At 32.5% G+C, this 21,453-nt stretch overlaps 2 protein-coding genes across 5 annotated transcripts; both read right to left on the bottom strand.

The window, feature by feature from the left end:
- Positions 1-481: 481 nt before the first annotated feature.
- RhoGAP1A (Rho GTPase activating protein at 1A) lies at positions 482-10,149 on the bottom strand. Of its 2 annotated transcripts, none has more exons than XM_029309797.2 (14): positions 9,676-10,149; positions 8,000-8,474; positions 7,430-7,664; positions 6,858-7,137; positions 6,597-6,776; positions 6,297-6,512; positions 5,976-6,095; positions 5,634-5,878; positions 5,064-5,328; positions 4,633-4,915; positions 4,218-4,488; positions 3,830-4,001; positions 3,277-3,764; positions 482-2,777 (listed from the first exon to the last, which is right to left on the bottom strand). In XM_029309797.2, exons 1-13 carry the CDS (start codon positions 9,787-9,789, stop codon positions 3,342-3,344), a joined length of 3,279 nt encoding a protein of 1,092 aa, XP_029165630.2. In that variant the 5' UTR covers positions 9,790-10,149; the 3' UTR covers positions 482-2,777; positions 3,277-3,341. The 2 variants fall into 2 exon arrangements, with proteins under 2 accessions (XP_029165630.2, XP_029165631.2); XM_029309798.2 differs by lacking the exon at positions 9,676-10,149 and adding an exon at positions 8,982-9,085.
- Positions 10,150-11,277: 1,128 nt separating this feature from the next.
- ana3 (rotatin homolog anastral spindle 3) lies at positions 11,278-21,151 on the bottom strand. 3 transcript variants are annotated; one of them, XM_029309787.2, is made up of 28 exons: positions 20,963-21,147; positions 20,673-20,857; positions 20,398-20,568; positions 20,175-20,314; positions 19,754-20,009; positions 19,513-19,671; positions 19,246-19,350; positions 18,636-19,157; positions 18,101-18,559; positions 17,808-18,017; positions 17,517-17,723; positions 17,148-17,321; positions 16,930-17,065; positions 16,567-16,797; positions 16,155-16,416; positions 15,868-16,043; positions 15,538-15,774; positions 15,195-15,418; positions 14,769-15,056; positions 14,281-14,518; positions 14,021-14,189; positions 13,739-13,935; positions 12,910-13,631; positions 12,632-12,836; positions 12,274-12,485; positions 12,047-12,187; positions 11,770-11,899; positions 11,278-11,700 (listed from the first exon to the last, which is right to left on the bottom strand). In XM_029309787.2, the coding sequence occupies exons 1-28, from the start codon at positions 21,006-21,008 to the stop codon at positions 11,426-11,428; spliced, it is 6,477 nt and encodes a 2,158-aa protein (XP_029165620.2). In that variant the 5' UTR covers positions 21,009-21,147; the 3' UTR covers positions 11,278-11,425. The 3 variants fall into 3 exon arrangements, with proteins under 3 accessions (XP_029165620.2, XP_085338703.1, XP_085338704.1); XM_085482577.1 differs by having other exon boundaries at positions 15,538-15,666; XM_085482578.1 differs by lacking the exons at positions 11,278-11,700; positions 11,770-11,899 and having other exon boundaries at positions 12,143-12,202; positions 20,963-21,151.
- Between the last annotated feature and the right edge of the window lie 302 nt (positions 21,152-21,453).

Raw genomic sequence — 21,453 nt, 5'->3', positions numbered from 1 at the left:
TGAAACTATCCGAGATCTGAACAAAATCAGGGATCATATCGAGGCGAACATTGTTGGACAGGACGGATTGAAACACGCGTTAATTACTCAAAAACTCTTGATTCTGAATAACTATAATTAAATTTCGATATTATGTGAATTGTAAGAATTTATATTTCAATAATTATACTGAAGAAGACCGCGTGCGGTCGAAACGTTTATAGAATGATTGTAATTTGCGTTAGTTTTAATATAATGACTGTAGTTTTATAATTTATACATGTAATAAATGGTAGTTGACTGAACATCTCGAATATTCAGCTCGATAAGTTGGCCTTATATTTATCACTTTGTTTTCAATATACGAGCGACAATTGTATTAATTTATTTTTAATATAATATAAATTGTGAATTTTTCTCTCTCAATGCTATCGAGTTAAATATTAATGGAAATGCCTCATCAAAATAAAATGTAGCAAATCCAATAAATACACAATTAATATCAAAGTTTATAAACCTTTAGTATATATTTATGCTATGTTTGGCCAAGTTAGTATTGATCGAAAATATCTCGTTGAGACAAATTCAATACACGATCGATATAAAAGTTTATAAACCTTCAGTATATATTTATGCACTTTAAGTAATTTTTTTCATATTTTTGGCAGTACATCGCGTTTCGCTGCGAACAAGCTAGCTCGATCAAACTTTGTAACAAATAGTTTACTGATGCGATGATAATTATCTCATATATGTAATGGAGTAATAATATTATTAATAATAATACACAAATATAATAATCGAGGAAACTCGTTTTTACACTTCGTATCAATGTACAAAATAAGGCGGACGTTCCTTAAACGCTACGACGATATCAAAATTAATCTTATACGATATTTTTTTACGGTATAATACATACACGGAAGGGGAAAGGTAATAATACACGCATACAAACAAGCACAAACATACACGCGATCGTCTTTACACGCATGAGATACAATAATTGTTTATACTTCGAGTATAAACAATTTAATATTTCTTACATACGTCTTTGTTTTTATCGAACACTTTTTTTTAGTCAGACTTGGCTCTTTTTCGTTTTCTCTTTTTTGTGCTTTTTTGCATGTTATAATTATTGCAAACTTCGCAGACGGTCTGGCAATAATACACGATACACTATGTACCGATTTCTACTAATTTGTACTGTCCAACCCGCGTGTTTTTTTTTATTTTTCTTTTTTTTTATATTGCGACTACAGTATATTTCTCTATCGTATAGAATGTTCCAAAAAACCATTCACAAAATCAGTAATATTAAAATAAAAAAAGGAAAATCAAAGAATATATAATATAAATAAATCTTTTTTTCGTACAAGATTATTTCTTCAAGAAAATTAATTTTAATGATCAGAATTAAAAAAAAAAAAAAAAATATTTTAATGATTTTTTACTAATTTAAAGATAAATCTCAAAAACAAATCGAACATCTCATTTATTTTGCATATTTCACTTGTTTTCCTTCTTCTTAAAAAATCACGTTTTTTTCGTTTAAATGATTCTCGAAACACTCTATACGCGCGCGGGGAAGGACCTTTCTCTTTAATGTCTTATTTTAAGCTGCAATTGGACGATAATAAAAAAAAAAATTAGTTTTGTTTGTATAAGAAATTACAGTCGAAAAATAGCGCTTTGACGGAATAAGGAGGACTTACTTCTCGAGGCAGTCATATGTCTTTTCGAGATAAAACTCGTGAGTTTTTGCGCGAAGACTCGAACTTGTTTCTCTGATTTAATTTTTGGTAGAAAGTTCGAGCCATCATATGGAATGGACGATTATTACATTATACGTACGTATAAAGCAGATTCTCAATTTTTTGCACACTATGAGGAACATCATTCGCTGAATTTCGCAGGATCCCCATGGAACAATAAACCATACACATACACATTTTCTTTCTTTCTTTCTCTCCTGGATACTGCGATGCTTCTGCAAGATGAACGCTATTATAAATACAAAGTACAAGATTCATATTATTTAGAGCGATAGCTTACTTGCTGCAAAGGGTACAAAAAGGCTCGTATAAAAAGATTTAGATTCTCTGCTAGGAACACACGTCATTTGGAAAAGTACTTAACTTCCTAGAGCTCAGACGCGCCAGAAAGAGATTGCATATTCAGTACATAAATTTCAGGCTTTCAAAGTTTCGATTTCAAACTTTACATATAAGATTTTTTTATTTTATTCTTTTAGATTCTTTTCACTCTCTTATATTCTCTTTAACAAATCTTCCCCCTTATAAATTTTCTTTTATAAATTTGTAAGATACTCTTAATATATAAAATGTTAATACAACTTTTCAATCAATTTGCCCACTTTGGTTAATCTAAACTAATCTTCTTTGGTCAATTTTTCACCTGAAATTTCTGTACCACACTTTTCTCTTAAAATTCTCATCTTACAAAGGATCGTCAATTTGATCGCATGCGAGCGACATCGTCACGCTCGGACAATACAAAGTAGAAAATATATTATGAACTTCAAAGTAAAAAGATGTATAATATATATATGTATATATGTGTATATATATATACATATATATTATTATTATTATTATTATTATTATTATTATTATTACGCTTTATATATCGTTCTATAAGAGCAGCTCTGCTATGTTACTTTGCACATATATGGAATACAAAAGTTTCATGTAGAGGATTCCATCCAAGCCAGTCTATTCGTTTAATACATGTCTGGTCTCTAGCTCAGCATTGCAGGAGAAGTTGCGCAAAACTAATGTCTACAAAAGAAACACCAAATGGATTATTGTGCCAACCTGCACAATATAAGACTATCAATACGATGTTTGAAGAATAGAAATTAGTTTTTTAACAGCGAAAATCTCTTAATTTAATCATAAAATATAAATTAAAATAACAAAATAAAGAAAAAGTATTACTTCTTTGAAATAAAATAAAGAAGTCAATGTTATCATATCTAATGCAAATATAATAACAACTTAATTGTTATATAAAAAGTGCATTTTCTTATAAGAATATACAAATTATATTATCAACTCTCTTACTTGACAATGTAATTATATTATATTGTCATATAAAAATTATGTGTTACTTAAACGATATACATTAGAAAATACAATAAAAATAGAAATATTATATCTTTGAAAGTTGACAAGTAGATTGAAAGTTAAATCTAGGCTTATCATTCAGACATCGTCATGGAGTCTTTTAGACATCTGTCTCGTCAAACAAGAAATTGCTGCATTTCTGATTACTTACCAATTTCAAATTGAACGACGTTAACCGCGAAATTCGGATTCTAAAGAACCGAAAGGCTTTGTCGACTAGAGCGATTGATTGTTTTGTTGTTGCATATGTAACTGCAGGAAACAATAGAGAATGCCAGCTTGCGCCATCACGTCGACAGTACCAGCGGCGAGCGGATCGCGACTTTTGGCATCGCTACGCGAATTACTGGTACCGGGTCGTAGTAACGTGGGTCCAAACACTGTGGCCAAGTTGTGCAGTGACATCTTGTTCTGCGCCTCGTGTTTGTTCACGCGAGCGAGATGCGCTAGTAGAAAATCGATCACCGCTTTATTGACAGCAGGTAGACCGTCGTAAACGCGGCGTAAAGCAGCGCCTCGTGACAGATCACCCGTTTGGAAGGCTTCCAAGAACGCCGGATAAAGAGCGTCGGTGAAGAGCGCTTCCGGCATTTCGCGCAGGTACAACTTTAGCACACCCGTCACCGAATGCACATCGACCTGAATGTTCAAGATATTAGTATAATGCGAAAAATATTTCTCTTCGGAAGTATTGGAAAACGTACCTCTTTAAGCAGCTGTTCCGCTTCATACGAGTTGCTCTCGAACGACTTGCGTAGCCTCGCTACGTCGGATGCAGAACCAGAAACGCGATACAAGCCTACCTCGCCTACACCTCGTCTTTCTACTTCTCTCACGCATGCCGTTATGATGAAAGGCACGTCGCGCTTTTCTCGTCTGCGACAAAAAATATATTTTCTTTAAAATATTTCAAATTTATATATATATAAATTAAATTAAGAGATATATTTAGTAATTTTATTCTTATTGTAAAAAGAAATAAAAACAGTTTTCTTCTTGTTTTTTTTTATCACGATTTGATTTGAATATTAAATTAATATATTCTCGAACTTGAAGATTTAATCTTTTTAATTCGAATAAAATCGCGCGTACTTGCACACTTGCTGGATCTTGGCACCAAATAAACCTTGCGGTTTGGCCGAAGGCACTCGCCGCAGAGTGACCTCACTGGGAACAAAACGTAGCCCTACATCTAATGAAGTGGGTCCCAAGTTCAATGATCTCTCCACCTGATCAGATTGCAGCCAAGATCTGCTCAACCTCTGAATGCACTTGCCTCGTAATAACGAGCGTGTACCGCACTCCTCGTACAACAAGATTCTAACATTCTGACTTCCTTCCAATTCTACTACAAAAGTCTCACCTGCAATTGAAACAAATAGAAAAATTCATAATAATCATATAAAAAATTTTAATTTTAAAATATACTGCTATCTATATTTGTTGAAGATTACAGATTAAGATGTACTACAAATACTCTGTATAAAAGAAGTGAGAAATATCTTACCCCAAAGCGGAGCTTGACCTTTGGCGACGCGACTTCGTGCTCTCTTAAAGTAGTGTCCATAGCTGTCGACTTCCACGATGATATATAAGTCACTCACTCTGTCTAAACCTGGCGGAGTTAGACCAAGCAGTGTTAGATGAAGATCACCTAGCAGCAAGCTTTCGTCGCGTCCAGATCTCAACAAATAGCTGCCCATATCCGTTTGCAGAAACGTCCGACAAGCGGTGACCCAAGCTTGTAATTCGTACATCGACAATGGTAGCTGTCCTGGTGGCTGTCCGCCCTGGAAAATACAAATTAATAATGTTAATTCCCTTATTTTTAATTAAATATATAGAGTTTAATATAATAGCTTAACAAATGTAAATAGAATAATTGCATAAACTATATATTAATAATTGTATTTATAGTTATTAATGAGATTCAATGACCTGCTGCAATGCATCCACCGCCTCCACCCATTGGGAACGCTCAAATTCACTGGACAAAAAGAAGGTATAGGAATTCTGCACTCGGTTTTGTTGGCTCTTATGCGCGACACGTAGAACCAAGTTCGGCGAAGCTAATACCAACTGCGCCTCGAGTTCAGCGAGTTTTTTCCGATTCTTCTCCGAGCCTCTTCCACCTAGTCGAATTCGCTTCTCGTCGTTCCGTTCCTCCCACAGTATCTGATCGCGTACTGTACACGCTTGAGACCTATTTTGATAGTTGTTAAATTAATTAAGATAGGTAAGTTAAGATACATTTAACTAGGCATTAGGCAAATCAAATACTCGTTCGGTTTCTTTGTTTTATACTATAGTATAAATATGATATATTGACAACATGAACAACAAATGAATCATTACTATTATTACTCGTATTTTGATAACAAGAGATATGAATGGATGTGTGACGATCAATCTGATAACATGTTTGTTGATGTCAATGTTAGTAAAAATATTACATATATCAGAAGGTAATTCTAGCATTAATTTATTGCGGATTTTAAGTCGGCTTACCTCAAAGCTACAACATTAGCGGGGCTGGCTTCGCGTGGCTCTACGCCGTCCTCCGTAACAGTCGCTTCCGCGACGGGGACATACCACTTTAATTCGAACGTGAATTTATCTCTGCCGGATGCTTTATACTTCGCACAGGCGATTACGTCGTTAAAGAGAAAAAGGTGTCTCAGCTTTCTGTGACCATCCGAGAGTTCGACTACAAACGAATTCTTCACCAATCTTCGTTGAGCTCTGTCGTGACTCTAAGGGAAGAACAAAAAAATCAGATATAAAGGAACAATTACAATATATTAAAAAAATTGTATAAAATACATCTAGTATTACATGAATTTTTCTTACCGGAAACATGGACTTTGTCTGAATAATATTAAACTCATCTAAGAAATTCCTGGTCATAGCCAGAGCTTCTGACAGAGGTGCGTGATCCGCATGATTAACTGGCGTATGCTTCAAAAGATCCTGGAAGTATTAAATGAGAATTATCGCTACGAAGTGAGAGATAAGATAAACTAGAGATTATGGTGCATTTATGAAAAATCTAAGAGTCATAGTAGTTTATCATTTTAGCAATTTTCTCAGTAATATTGTTGTAAAAAATCGCATTTTGTTGCTAATGCAATGTAAAGGGAATTTATATAAGAAAATATTGTATATACTTACATGTAAAACTAAAGCATTCTTTTGCACTCGAGCAACTGGCTTATGTAACAGATCTTCTAACGACAAACCCGGACCCTTTGGGAAACCTCTGAGTCTTATGTCTCTAGTAATCTCTCCAAATTGAGTGGAATTGGTAGAACATCGTCGCACGGTGTCAGTTGCACGACCATAATTGTGTAAAAATGCACCATATAATCCTATATTACTGGCCATAACCTGAAGTCAACACAATTACGTTACACGATTATTCAAATTAATTTTTATTCATCTCATACGACAGTATCATCAAATTATATATACCTTAAATTGTTCTCCTATATTAGTTTTACTGTCCCATTTCTCTGTCTTCTTTCGAAGACCGTCCAGAAACGTCTGATGCAGAGCATGTAGTTCTGGAATCTTGTAGAACATTGTTCCAAATTCCTCCTCCGAGATGACTGGTTGAGATGTCGTTAAAGTTGCCCTAATAGCTTTCATATACTGTAAACAAAGACAAATAGTGAAATACATATATTATAAATGAGCTATTGTAAATATTCGAATTGCAAAATAGTTACATACTTGTAACATCACAGTTAAACACTCCACATATACAGCTTCGCTCTCTACTACCGAATTCACGATACACTTGACCATCGATGTTCTATCGTCCTCGCGATCCTTGCTCTTCTCCTGTCTACGCGGTGTCGTCGGAGTCGGTGATTCCAGGCTACCCTCGCTCAAACTCAATGGTTCAGCGTCACTGCTGCCGGTTTCGCTGTCCGTGCTGAGAGCTCGCAGCAAGATCGGAGGTGCCGGACTGGCACCTTCCTCGTCTTCGCTGTCCATCGCCGCTCTGTGTCTGAAAATAATATGCGAATCGTACACATTCTATATTTTTACTTTAACCCGGGAGTACTCGTACGTGAATTCAACCAATTATATAGGTCTGTTCTTTTCAGCTGAACTGGTTGTACTAGTTCAGAGTTTATTTCTTTCCTTTCAATATGGAGTAAAGAATTCAGTTCAACTAAAAAGAACCTTACATTTACAAAATATATGTTCAAAATGATCCGGATGCACGCGTACTCCGCGTGATTAAAGACTTTGACATGCTTTAGTTGAAGTGAGACGAGAGATGGCGAACGACTTACTGTATAAAATAATCGATGTTGACATAATTACTCTGATTGCCCGGCGAATCTGGCAGTGACGGGGGTCTTCGAGGCGCCGCTTTGTTACCATTATTGCTGTTGACAGTGGGAACGCGCGCATCAATATAGACGTATTCTCCAGTTTGATCCAAAGCTACTGAATCGTAATAAGGCTCCTCTTCTGATGCTTCTGCGTCGCCATCCTCGTCATCCTCGTTGATTGCCTTTTCTAAGTCTAGTCAGCAAATAAATAGTAGTCATTGTGTGAAATTTAACAAACGAATAAGATTATTCAATGTTTAGAACTTTGTAAATTCTATTATATTTTGTAATTTTATTATAAAATAATTTGTAGCATATGGATATAAAATAAAATTGAGCTTTGTGACTAATCTTCAATCATACAAGTGATTAAGTATAATTGAAAATCTTCTCAATTTATCAAAATTTTTAAATGATTCTTTTTCTTAATATCAAAACAAGAAAGTTTTCATAACAATTACATAGGCATTTATACAAAATTTTATTTAAAAAATGTATAGACAAGATAAGAACACAAAAAAAGATTACCTTTCTCATCCTCCTCCTTGAGAGAATCCTCATTTTTATCTTTTTTCGAGCTTCCAGTGACTTCGATTACTGTAACATAATTACTTGGCACGTCTGGATCACTGTTTCTCCTAAGCTCAGGCACTTTCTCCGGACTCTTCGGTATTTCGCTCTTGGGTCTCTTGCCAGCTGCGCCGAGAGTTGAACTCAATTCAGACACGCACTTGTCCTGAAATTTGCTAATGTCATCTCGTTCTGTCAAAGGCGCGGACGATCCGACATTCGTCGGATTTGAAGAGTCCGTCAAGTTATTTTCCACTGTTTGAGAATCCTGTTGAGACTGCAGTTCTGTTGCTTCCTGTTTGTTTTCAGATATACTTGCATTTAAATTGATATTGTTAGCCAGTTGCTTGTGTCGTTCGACATCAGCCAGTAATCTTTCTAGATACTCTACGTAAAATTCTTCCTTTTCAAGTTCTTCTCTCAAAGCTGTCACCTGCAAAAAAAATATATTAGAATATATACAGTGTGCATTTCTTTATGACGTTTTTCAAAAAGTTTTTACTGTTATTTGATAAAAAGCAAATTTTAAAAATTAATTAATTTACAAATATTTTAGAGAATTATATTTTATAAAAAAAATTATATTTTGCACTATATTAAATATATTTTTCTAATTTCACAAAATTAATTGTTTCAATTTATACAATTTCTTTCCACTTTTTAAAACATTTACATTGTATTTCAAGAAAATTTTAACCAAAATTGATTAATATATGCCATATGAACTTCTAGGATGACCTAATACAATCAGTTTCGAATATGATAAGATAATTACAGATAATTTTTCTTAATGATTCATAAAAAGATAGTAATTGAAAACAAAAAATCAATGTTTATTATTTTTTTCATTATTTACTGTTTTGTTTATTAAAATGTTATATAAAAAAAAGATAATAATTTCCTTTGATATTTTAAATGTCACAAGTGCTCTACTACTAACAGGTTTCAGACAATTAATTCGATGAGTCATCATGGCACTCAATGTGATATTAATCAAATTACACGTGACGAAGTTTTTATTACAAGTGGTAAAATTAAGTTTTTCTCGTTCTTCTTAATTTTTATGTGAAGAAATACCTGAATCTTTGATTCAGGTATTTCTTCACATATATTTCTTTGCTAACTGTTTTAATTATATCCACATAAATGAACATCCCACTCAATTCTGACTAATAAATACCTGGTAAACATTGCAACATCTCATCGTTCTTATCTTTGTATCTTTAATCATGCAATTCACCCATTGTCACAAATATTTATCTCCCCTTCTTCCAGAAATCTGTCAGAACTTATCCAGAAGAATTGGATGTTCTAGCCTATTTGTTTGATGAGTCATCCATTCCAAGATATTAATTGAATTAAATAGAACCCTTTATTCACATGCACCAACATACACGCTCATATCCGACTAATAAATACCTAGTGAACATTGTGACACTGTTGGCAAACTAATCGTTGCGCAAGTTTCGTCCTAATTTTACATATTTTTGTTCTTTCACTTTACAATTATATCCATCACAACACAATCTTATTCTTGGATTCATCAATAAAACTCAAATGCGAACTCGATGCGAACAGCCTCCGCCCTTGTGTCTCGCGAGACCTCTTCCTCGAAGAAGAGTCATCACACTCACCTTCTGCTTGTGCTTGACGAGGTTCGCTCTAACGTCCTCTTCCCAGGCGGCCGGCAAGGCGCTGTCCGGGAACCGCTGCACCCAGACACGCTGAAAGTCCCCGAACACGCTCATGCCTCCGGACGCGTGGATGCGGTACTCCTCGTCGGCGACTCCTCCAGGGACAAGTCCCAGCAACACTCCGCCAGCCAGCACTCACGGTGCCGTTGTGCGCATCGCACGGGGGCGCGGCACTCACGACGATGACGACGGTGTCAAGTCTCGCGTACTCTTCGCTCTCTCGTTGCACTCTCTTCGTAGCCGCACTTGTCGCACCACCAAGGTGCGGTGCGACGTCTTCTCGGTTATCTCGTGGCGGGCACAACGGCGTAGCCAGCCAGCCAGCGTCGTCATACGGCCGCTGTCATCTTGTCGACATCTCCTGCGTAGGTCACGTTCCGATCCCCCCAAACCCTTAGTACGCCAATGACGTCACGGGTATACCACCTTCGACATAACTTCTTCGCGCGCATCTATATAATATTTTTACACCGTGACTGTGCGCGCTATTGATGGGATTGTGGGGTAACAGATGGCGCGTGCGCGCCAATGTTATATATATATATATATATATATATATATTGTGCTTCTATACTCGTCTATTTTCTTTGGTAGAATGTTTTATAGTTCTTTTACAAACTTTAAGTTTTTCTAAAAAAATAAAAATTTTATATAGAAATTATATTTAAATCATATTCAATTATCATATATAAAAATCATATTTAAATTATTAAATTTTATTTTATTTTGCAGTATGAATAATCGCATTTCATAAGCAGTGATTAATATCTTTTAATAAGATCACTTTTTGGTTGTATTATAGTTTTAATTATAATTTCTTATTCATATTGTTAAAAAGAATAATGCAGCTAACATATGAGAAAAAGAAATGTATATGTATATAAGTTATACATATACAAATTTGATATTTAGCATTGCATGCACATGCCTGTTGATGCTGAACCAACTATATGATTATGGATAGATTCTATAAAGATTCCTGTAAAACGTCCAGTCCTTAAAAATACTTGTACACTGCAATCGAGTTTTCAATTTCAATGTCAAGTGTTCAATATGGCAATCTAGTGGAAATAATGCAATATCCACAAACGTTCCTGCGGCACCTCCTGCCTAAGCAAATAATTATATAATGTAAATTATATAAATGTACAAGTACATAACTTTATTTCTTTATTATTAATGTTTTATACATTATAGTTACAATATATAGAAAAAATAAAAAGATTATTTGACATAAATTTTTCAATGAGCATTTTGTAATATTCTAGTCTAGATGAAAACGTCATAGCAATTTCTAAATTAAAAAAATGCAATATCACATTTCTTAGAGATTCATTAGTTTCTCTTTGCACATATACTGAGTTTTTACAAGTTTTTGTGAATAAAGGATAAGATGTTAGAATAAACATGTTTGTGTAGATAAATTAATATTATTTGGTATTTATATATAAATTTGTGGAATATATGAATTTATTGCAAAAAGAATCATTGAAAAATAAAATGGGTAATTACTTATATATTGACATTTAGTAAGTTTTTGCATTTCATTCAAAAAATATATATATATTTCTCCAAAATTATACAACTCTCCATATATAAAAAAATATACCTTAGGACTATTTTATAAATCAATTAGGTCATAAATATTTATATACAACATTCGTTAGTTTGGTAAAATTTTAATTAAATTTTATGTATCACCGTTCTTTATTTCAACTGGGCTGAGAATGGTCAACACATATTGGAGAACCTTGACTAATTCCTGCTCCTGTATACTGGTATCGACACTCGACAACGTAAATCTACCAAGAGCTTCTCGAATGCTCTGAGAAAATCCTGCACTTCGTGCGATAAGTTTTCCTTTCTGATTGTTGCTAATCAAGGACCACAACATGGAACCAGCTAAACTAATTTCACACAGCGATCCGTTCTTGAAGATATCGTGTAACAAATTGATAAAATCCACTGAAAAATAGTAAATATATATAATACAATTTGTAATTAATAAATTAGTACTAGTATTAATTTATTCACCTGAACTAAGAAGTCGAGGTCTGTTCGTTACGTTGAATGCTAGATTGCGTAAAATCGATATCGCGAGAACTTTGCTTGATGATGATGAACACTTTGCCAAGTGTATTAAAACATCTAGAGCATCAGTAGCCTAAAATATTACAATATATATATTATATACATAACAATACTACAAATTGTGTATTAAAAAGTGTATTACAATTAATACACTATTACAGTATTAAAATATATATTAAAATTGATTAAGGAATTAGTCCATATTTTTTTATGTTTTTACCTTTGGTACACATAATTGTCCTTCCTCATAATAAGTAAAATCTATTAAAAATTCTAGGCAATATATCTCCACTAATGGCCATGGTTTTACTCTTTTGGTAATAATGGGATGTATTTTAGTAAAAAATTGAAGGAGATTACTCTAAAATAAATCATTCTTTAAATTCATAATTGATAATGTAAAATCAATATTCAATAATTTATCTTGTATAGTAAGAATGTGATTACCTTTGAAATACAGACTCTGCATTCGTGAACATGCACCGCGTTTCGTAAAATGTGAAAAGCGAGATGCATCTTATGATTATCGAAAATTTGACCGGCTCTTTCGATTTCTTTGCTCGCCACTTGGATAATAACGTGTATCAATGCGAGTGTATTTGGCGTTTTCCTTAATCCGGATCCCGGTAATATTGTCGTTAATGTTAAAGATTGCGCGGCTGAAAAAAGAAATGCAACAGAATTAAATTAAAAAAATGCATATAATAAAAAAAAAAATATATATATATACACTATATATTATATACAAATATATACATATTTATTGATATTTTCAATATTTTAATGCTATGTGAAGTCATTTTACCAATGTTACATTTTGTTGTAAATGTCGCCAACAATTTCAAGGCAGATGTTGACACTGTTTTATTTAATGCTATCCAGGCCCACAGTTTGTGCACTACATCTGCTAAACCTTCCTTCGTTAGATTCTCTTTAACATTTGCATCTCCATACATAAAGTTCATTAGAAGTATGAAGATGCAGTTTACATCATGTAACAGAGGATGAGTCTGTGCAATAGAAAAGGTGGTTTTATTACAAAAGTAGTAAATGTTTCTAAAAAAAATCTTAACGTTTTCTTACCTTCTTTTCTACTTGTTTCTTATAAAGTTCAAACGGTTGAAGATTTAGCTTAACGTACAATTCTTTGAGGATCATCAATGTAGTCTCAGGAAGATTATCCTGCAGAGCAATTCGTTTTGCTTCCTTTGATACATATAACAAATTAGTCAGTGCACCTACAATGAGATCTTTATCTTGCAATTGTTTGCAATTCTTTTTGGATTTCGCGTAATTATGAGCGATGAAAAGATGCAGCAAGAGTTCGCATAATTCGCCTCCTATTGTAATCCGTTCTTGATTCAGCGATTTATCCATCGTATGCGAACTTTTCTCGCTTTCGTTTGATTTTCTGGAATGCACGTTCGCGTCTCTTATCGACAATTTATTCACGCTCGATATAACGTCTCGCAAATTATCGTTCTTGCTTTCAATCGCGACACGTGTATCGAGTACCGTATCGAGTGTTGTCTGTAATGAGACGCCACTTTTTCCTAGCGAGTCTTTCTGAATTTCTTGGGATAGTAGAAAAGCTAAGCAACCGATTGCACTCATTCTCAGATCTGTCGCAGAGTCCTTTATCGCATAACAGATGGAAGCCATCACTGTTTCTGGCCCACATAATTCTAACGCGCTTTGAATTGCTTCGAAATGCTGGTCCTCCGTTAACGAAAGTATAGCTATAAAGTTATAGATCTCCGTCCACAATCTATTACGCAGGTATATCAGGCGCGGTTCAGCAGATTCTAAAAAAAAAGAAAAAGAAATTATATATTTATGCAAGGAAGTTAAAAGAATTTTTAAAATATATATTTAAAATTATATTAAAAATAAATTTGCAATATACACTTACGATATAAATCTATATTTAAGAAACAGAATAAAGTATAAAGCGAATCCGAGGAGAAGAGAACGACGGTTGTATATTCGTTGCTGTGTGTGATGCAGTTTGTTAGAACTGTACAGATGTTAATATACATTTCTAATATATCGGAATAATGACTCAAACTCTTCCTGTTTCCATTATCTTTCGGAATTTCATTAAAACATCTTAAAACAAAAGAAGTCAAATTTAACATCTCAGTGACGAAAAGATAATTTGTATGTCTTACAGATATTCTTTTCGCATACATACCCAAATAAATACCTATCGATAGAATGCTCATAGATCTGTCGAACTACCTCATGTAGTCCAATGAATATTAAATTGTTCAATAAGTTACAAGCAGCTGTAATAAGCGAAGGCGTCGTGATTGACTGCATGGAACTATCCACATCAGTTATTTCAGAATCTCTACCGGAAACTAAAATTAATCAATATAACAAAGAAATTAATTATAAATTATACAAAGCAAATATATCGCTAAATAATTTATAATTAAATAATGTAATTACATGCTTGTAATTCATCCTGACAGTTGTATAGATACGATATGATGCATGGTACCAGTGAAAAGCAACCAGATTGTGCACTTTGCATGAAAGTTGCTTTGCTGTTGTTCTTTTGATATTCTGATTGTTCCACGTCTAGAGTAGTCAACATATAAATGTTGGAACACAAAACACTAATTTCATGATAAATATTGCGCTGCTCCACATATATTAAGATGGTTTGCGATTGTAAAGAATCATCCTATATAAAATAAAAATTACAATTTAATTAAAGATCGATAATTCTTAAATATGTATATATAAATATAAAATATTTTAATAATAAATATTTTATATTTATATTACAGAGCCTTGTTAAACTCTTAAAGTATGTATATATATATTTTTCATATTTTTGCAAAAAAGATACGTATATATCTTCATAAATCCAAATATATATAGACATATGGAATACATGCATTATTTTTACTTAGATATCTTTTCTTGCTTACACATTGAAAAGTCATCGAATTCTTCAGCATATTGCAAAATGCGATACATGCTTGTTCTCTAACTAAACAAGACTCCTCTCTATTCGCGACGCATTGAAGCAATGTGTAACACAGATCACTCGGGGCCATGGCAATTGCGTTGAGAAGTTGCGACGCAGTGTGTACTGTGTTCATCAGACCTGCCAGTAATTGCAATGCCGAAGCGCGAACCAATGGATCTCGATTTTGCCACAACATAGGCAACCAATTTAATGAGCGACCTTCTTCATGCCAAAATACTATCCATGACTGTAATGATATAATGATATTAATTCATTTGTACCGAAATTGATAATTAATGCAAGCTATGCAAAATTATTGATTAATTTTAGTAATTGATAAGCACATTGTTTTCAAAATACTATTAAATCAAGGATGTATACTCACATTCTTATTAAAATTTACTTGCATCTGATACAACAAGTGATTAAGACATATAATCGAGTTTCTTGTTATTGATAAACCCATAAAACTAACTGTACCAGCACCATGAAAAGATACAATTGGTTCTATGAGCGTATTGCAAAGAGACAATAGTAAGTTCTTATGATCTCCCCATTCGCACTGTCCGATTAAATATGTTAAACATGTTAACAACCAATCGAGATACGCTATAACAAAATAAAAAAGAAAAAAATTATGACATTTTAAATTCCACAAAATCGATTTTCTATTATTCTCAAGAATAATTGTTCAAATTACAATTTGGATAGATTCAACAAATACTAACCGAGATTGTAGAAATGCTGCTGATCTCCGAAACATAGTGTCGAAACAACAAACTCTACAAATTTAATCCAGGTATTCTTCGGTTCGTCATTGAATTTTTGTCTTTTTTCGATCGCAGAACATGTACGTACTAATTTAAGAATAGATTGATGTACATTCTGATTATCAACTTCCAAGTTTTTAAATAAATCTGCCAAAGATCTTGTCATGTTTTTCATAATTTTACTAATCCAAGATCCTTTTAAGAATTAGGAAAAAATTTAACATCCTAATATAATTTTACCATGAGAAATAATATCTAAAAATATCACATATAAATCATATTTTTTACCTTTTTTTGTCACATTTAAATATAATTGTAAAAAAATTAGAACGTCCACAAATAAGTCACAGTCCTCTTTACTAGCAGGATGTGATAATAAAAATCGTTCAAACGTTTGCTCCCAAGGTAGTAAATCGATTTCTTTTTCGTTATTACGTTGGAGTATTTTGTAAAATTTTAGATACCTAAAAATCAAATAATTAAAATAAAATTAGTAAATATATAATAATAATAAATGCTCCTGATATTAATTAAAGTCAAAATAAAAGAGATTCTTAGTGATAATAATAACTTACATTGTAAGGTAATCTAATGCACACATAACACTATAATGCGTAGTAGAATTTTGAATATTGTAGAGTTGCTGTTGACAACAATATTGAGGAAAGCTGTATTGCAGAGAAAGGAAATCTTTTTCAAGAATCATCAATTTTTGTGTGATTTCAGAATTTTTTAAATCATCTAAACTTTTCCACAACATATTTATACCGTCATTCCATTCCCATGCCCAATACTGTCTAATGAAAGTTAGGGCCACTGGATTGCTGCCATGAAGTACTAAAAATTTAAATACATTGTTTTAACTTTATAACTTAAAGAGAGCAAAAACAGTTTTTTTTATGTCAAAATCATATAGAATCAGTTTTTCTTCAGTTGTGTGAAGAGTTATTATAGATTAGTTACAGATACTGGAAACTCTCAACTTACATGATACATCAGATTGCCTGTATATACTTGTTTTCCAATGAGATTTGCACGCAAACGGCAATTTCATATTTGTCACAATAATATAAGGTAATGAAATATGTGATGCAATGCCATTTTCCATTAATGCTGCTTTTTCATTAACTCTTATAATGTGTTCGCTATAGAGAAGTAAACACAGCAGTTGCGCGCCATCGGTTTTTATACACTCGTTGTTTGGAAATAAAAAAAGACCTAATACAGAAATTTTCTGCATTATAATTATGTTGTGAATTATAAAATAACACACATCATAAAATTATTAAATAATTATCTTTGATATAAACTCTTTGAACAAAATGAAATTGTACAAAGAAATATACATACTTCTTATGATATTAAAGAGAACATTGGTGTTGACAGATAATTCGTGTCGTATAGAACATTCAAAAAATGCGAGTAATTTTAATACGCTGATTATCGGTATTACAGAATCTGGATAATTTATATAATCTTTCTCTATCTACAAATAATATGTTTAGATAAAATAAAAGAAAATCATATATAATATCCTCTTTTATAAAGTTAGAAAAGCAATAACTTACTAGAGCTTTATTGAAAATATCCAAGATCAAAGGCAGCCCACCTTGATCAATGAACAATTTGTGTAAGGAAGTGTCGGAAAGCATCACGCTAATTTGTACCAATGCGGATTTTCGTATTTTTGGATCTACATTTGGTTCGTTTAACATTTCCAATACTGATAACATATTGCTCCTCTGCAAAGAAAATATTTTTATTAGAATGTTTAATATCAAATATACATATATATAGTATTCTCTAAAAGATTAAAATTTTAATTAAACATACAAAAAAGGACTAGTACGTGTGTGTGACTAGTATTAATCTATGTTAAGTAGAAATAAATCAAGACTATAAGAGACCTTTAAATATTCTGAATATAAATATGTAACCTGATAATTGCCTTCTGATCGCTTAACAAAGGTTTTACGTTCAAATATGCAAAGTGAACTGAGAGGTAAGCCATGTAAAGATGACAGTCGTGGTAATTTTTGGAGAGAATCCTTTTCCTTTCCAAGAAGCCAGATTAAACGACATAACGCTTCTTCTCGTACATCACTGTTTGGCGAATAAAGAAATCTTAAATTGCCTTTTAACATCTGAAATTAAAAGTTATATAAGTTATATAATACATGACGAAAAATTGTAACATGAAAAAAATATCTTAAAATATGTCAAATTACCTCGATAAATGGCAATAATATATTGTTGGAAACATCAGGATCAAATATCTTGGTAACACACTGACCTAAAGGTGAATGGGTATCAGCGTGACACTGTAAAAGATAGAGCACAGGAACAAAAGCTTCTAAAGTTTTTAACCATCCAGTTTCGCCCATTTGTATTCTCCCTTTCAATATAAACACTAATATATCTTTTGATATTTCACTTATCTAAATATAAAAATATAAAGCATTATGAAACCAAGCACATACAGTTATTTTTTAACAATATTCGAAAAATAAATTTTCATTACCCTGCTGTCTTCGCTCATTACGCCGTGAGAGATAATTTCCGTTAAAACATTCGGTTCAAGTAAGAATATTAAGTTTTCCCATGATAACTTATTTTTATTATATTCTACTCCCAAAATATTTTTAACTAAAATATGACATTCGACATATGTGGCATGCCGAATATTTACATCTGCGTTTGCTAAGAAATTTAGTATCAGTTTTGTTGCTAGTGCATGGTCTTCGTTATTTAGAGAATATTTTGAAATGTCTTGCAGAAATTTTATAGCAATTTTAACAATAGTTAAATTTTTATGATATGACAAACTCAATTTAGATACATATAACATTCTTAAAGTTTCTGAAGGCGATTGTTCCACTGAACCTTTTAATATAGAGATAGCTGCTTGCATAGACTTTGCAACAGTTTTAGTTTCATCAAATAATTTTATCAATTCTATCTCATTAGCGCCTTGAAAGTGCTATAAATAAAAAAAGTTCGTATTGTTAATCAATATTAATATAGTGTATGAAATAGAACATAATTGAATTACTTACACGAGTATATTCCAAAAGCATCAAATGCAATGCCGGATATAATAGATATATCGGTGCATCCATTACAGCATTTGCTATGGATACTTTTAAACTATTCGGTATAACACTGTCTGCCAGTTCCAATGGTACAATACTACTCAATAATTTCATAATAATAGTAGTAAGATGCAAGTACGTTATTCTCAAGTAATCCACATTGTCGCAACTTTCAAAGTATTCCATTACCTCTCCCATTAAATTGAATAGCGATTTCAAATCGTCATTTATCTTCAATGCTGTACCATCATTGCAGAGCCAGATATTCGGCATTATACTAATTGTAAGCAACTGCACTAATTCGTGAGTTAGATCTGTGATGTACTTGATGTTTTGTAAAGGAAAAGTGGAATTGACAGGTAAACTTAACTGATTAAGAACATGTTTCAGAGACTCTATACAATAAACCGGCAGAAGCATCTGTTGCAATTGCAAGACGGAATCGTCGATATTTTCGCTAATGCTCTGACTTCTATCGCTAGTCCCCTAAAAGATAGTATTGATAATAGTATTGATAAATGCAATAAAAAATCCTAAGAAAAATAAACTTAATATAAGAAATTAAAATATTTACTGCTGATTGATATGCTTGATAGTTTGCCTCGGGTAAACCACCATCTGGACCATCTCCAGCTTCCGAGGACATGTAAACATTGTTATCCAATTTATTAGCCAATAACTGTATAAATAAATAATGGAAATATTATTATAAAGAAAAGTAATCCCTAAGTAAGCTTGATAATTGTATTACATATTGCTAAAAGATAATATTAGATAACTTTTATATCAAAAGAACTAAAATATAATTGTCATTTAATAATTAGTACACACTTTTATTTACCTTTTGCTTTTTATTTGCCACGCATGGTTCACAATAGTAGTAAATACGAAATTTTAGGGAACGCGTCAGTTTACGCAAAGTTTTTAACACTGTTGGAACCACAGATGTGATATTAATTTCTGACATGTTAGTACTTGAAGTAAGAAGCCCATGAAGTACCTGTAATGTTATTTCAGATAATTTATTTTGTCATACTATATTTAGAACAATCAATATAATTTATAAAGAGAAAAACATTTACTGTAATGATTGCTGGACGCTGAAGAAAAACTTCTGCTGGAAAGTCTTGCATCATAACATTTGTTATAAACTGACATGTATGTAATATATGATTAATATCAGTGTCATTAAGAGCTTCCTCTACTGCAGTAAGTACTCCTTTGTCCGACGTAACCAGGGGCTGCCACGGCATTATTAACCATTTTATACCACCTTCTATAGTCTTAGAAACTTGCGTGCCATTTTCGCATTCCAATGTTACATCGAGTGGTATTGTACTATGCACACATGCAATTGTATATATTTTATGTATATTAATTTTGTGTAACAAATACATAGACATTATATATAATATATAAAAAAGATATTTTTACTTTTTACTGCTGAAATTTTTCTAATGCTCAATAATAACAGGTTTCTAACATTTGTGTTAATTTTCTTACCTATCCAAAATAGAAGGCAGATTGAAAACACTATGCAAATCATCATGGCTTTCTCTTTCACAATTCTCACTTTTATATCTAGCATGATTTTGTGTTTGTGTTCTATATCTATCAAACTCTGAACATATTGTAGTTAAATCCTGCAATGTAAATATATTTAGTTCTTTCCACAATTCTAGTATATACATATGTATTAAAAAGTAATGTATCAATATTCTCATACCTTTGTGTCTACATTTGACCCATCTATCTGATTTTTTTTCACATGAATAACAGCCTCCTCAATTTCATCTAATTTTGCATACCATTCAGGAGAGAGTTTTCTTCTCAATTCGTAAAGTTCATTTTGAAACTTTAATTTACCAAATGCGTTCAAGTAACTTTTTGCATCTGTCTTAAGGTAAAGATTGTACATTATTATAAATAAAATATACTAAGTTTTTCATAATCAAATTTTTTACAAAATAATTTGTCACATTAGCAGAATAGTCCAAGTACCTTTACTAGCTGCAATAATAAGTTTAATACTTTATCTGGTTGGGGAGCAATTTCGAACGAAAACCAGTTAAACAGCCTCTGAATTATCTCTTTTTTGACAGCGTCGCAGTCGCATATGAAACCGAGATCATACTTGGAAATAATATTGTCCAAAGCTCGCAAGCGTATTTCATCAATTGTATGGCCTAAAAACAATGTTAATGTTCCAAAAAAATATATATATTGCAAAAAGGTGTACGCGTATCTTAGTTTAAATAATTAATTGCAGTTTCCTTGCATTGCTTTCTTACCCAATTTTTTAACATGTACAGCTGTTATTCCCGCAGTGGCTAACATCGTAACAATAATAATCTGTCAGACTGCTGTATCACAGAGATGATTATCCATTTGTCATTAAAAATTTAACCGCCAAATTCACAGCTGCATCGTCATTTTTTAAAGTCGGAGATGATTAGCGAGATAATGAGATGGGCAAATAAGGGATAGAAATAAATGAGCGATCGCAGCGCCTCGTAGCGGTCGCTCCTCGAACTAGTTACACAAAATCTGTCGATAAAGATGCGCATCTACTTTACCAACAGATAATGGCGCGTATATTCTATGGTCATATTTCTCGTGACAGCTTCAACGTGACGCGCATGCGCGGCAAAGACATTCAATCGAATTTCATGCGACATTTGCGCGATATATTATATAGTTTATGTTTATTACAGAGGAAATTTATTTGTAAAAAACATTTAAAAATGGTGTATGAGCTTATATAGCTCCAGCCAAATAAGAA

Source organism: Nylanderia fulva, unplaced genomic scaffold (assembly GCF_048542155.1).
Source record: "Nylanderia fulva isolate GAGA-0341 unplaced genomic scaffold, ASM4854215v1 Scaffold21, whole genome shotgun sequence".
Lineage (NCBI taxonomy): Eukaryota > Metazoa > Arthropoda > Insecta > Hymenoptera > Formicidae > Nylanderia > Nylanderia fulva.
Note: the sequence above shows the minus strand (reverse complement) of the source record. Positions and strands in the feature narration are given on the sequence as shown.

Excerpts from the sequence above, each read along its gene's own strand:
- RhoGAP1A (XM_029309797.2), bottom strand. The coding sequence starts at position 9,789 with ATGAGCGTGTTCGGGGACTTTCAGCGTGTCTGGGTGCAGCGGTTCCCG. Across the intron at positions 7,138-7,429 it reads AACATCGATTATTTTATACA|ACACAGAGCGGCGATGGACA; the intron begins GTAAGTCGTTCG and ends TATTATTTTCAG. Across the intron at positions 4,002-4,217 it reads AAGATCCAGCAAGTGTGCAA|ACGAGAAAAGCGCGACGTGC; the intron begins GTACGCGCGATT and ends TTTTTGTCGCAG.
- ana3 (XM_029309787.2), bottom strand. The coding sequence starts at position 21,008 with ATGTTAGCCACTGCGGGAATAACAGCTGTACATGTTAAAAAATTGG. Across the intron at positions 19,351-19,512 it reads TGGCAAATAAAAAGCAAAAG|TTATTGGCTAATAAATTGGA; the intron begins GTAAATAAAAGT and ends TTATTTATACAG. Across the intron at positions 14,519-14,768 it reads ATTCGATGACTTTTCAATGT|GATGATTCTTTACAATCGCA; the intron begins GTAAGCAAGAAA and ends TATTTTATATAG.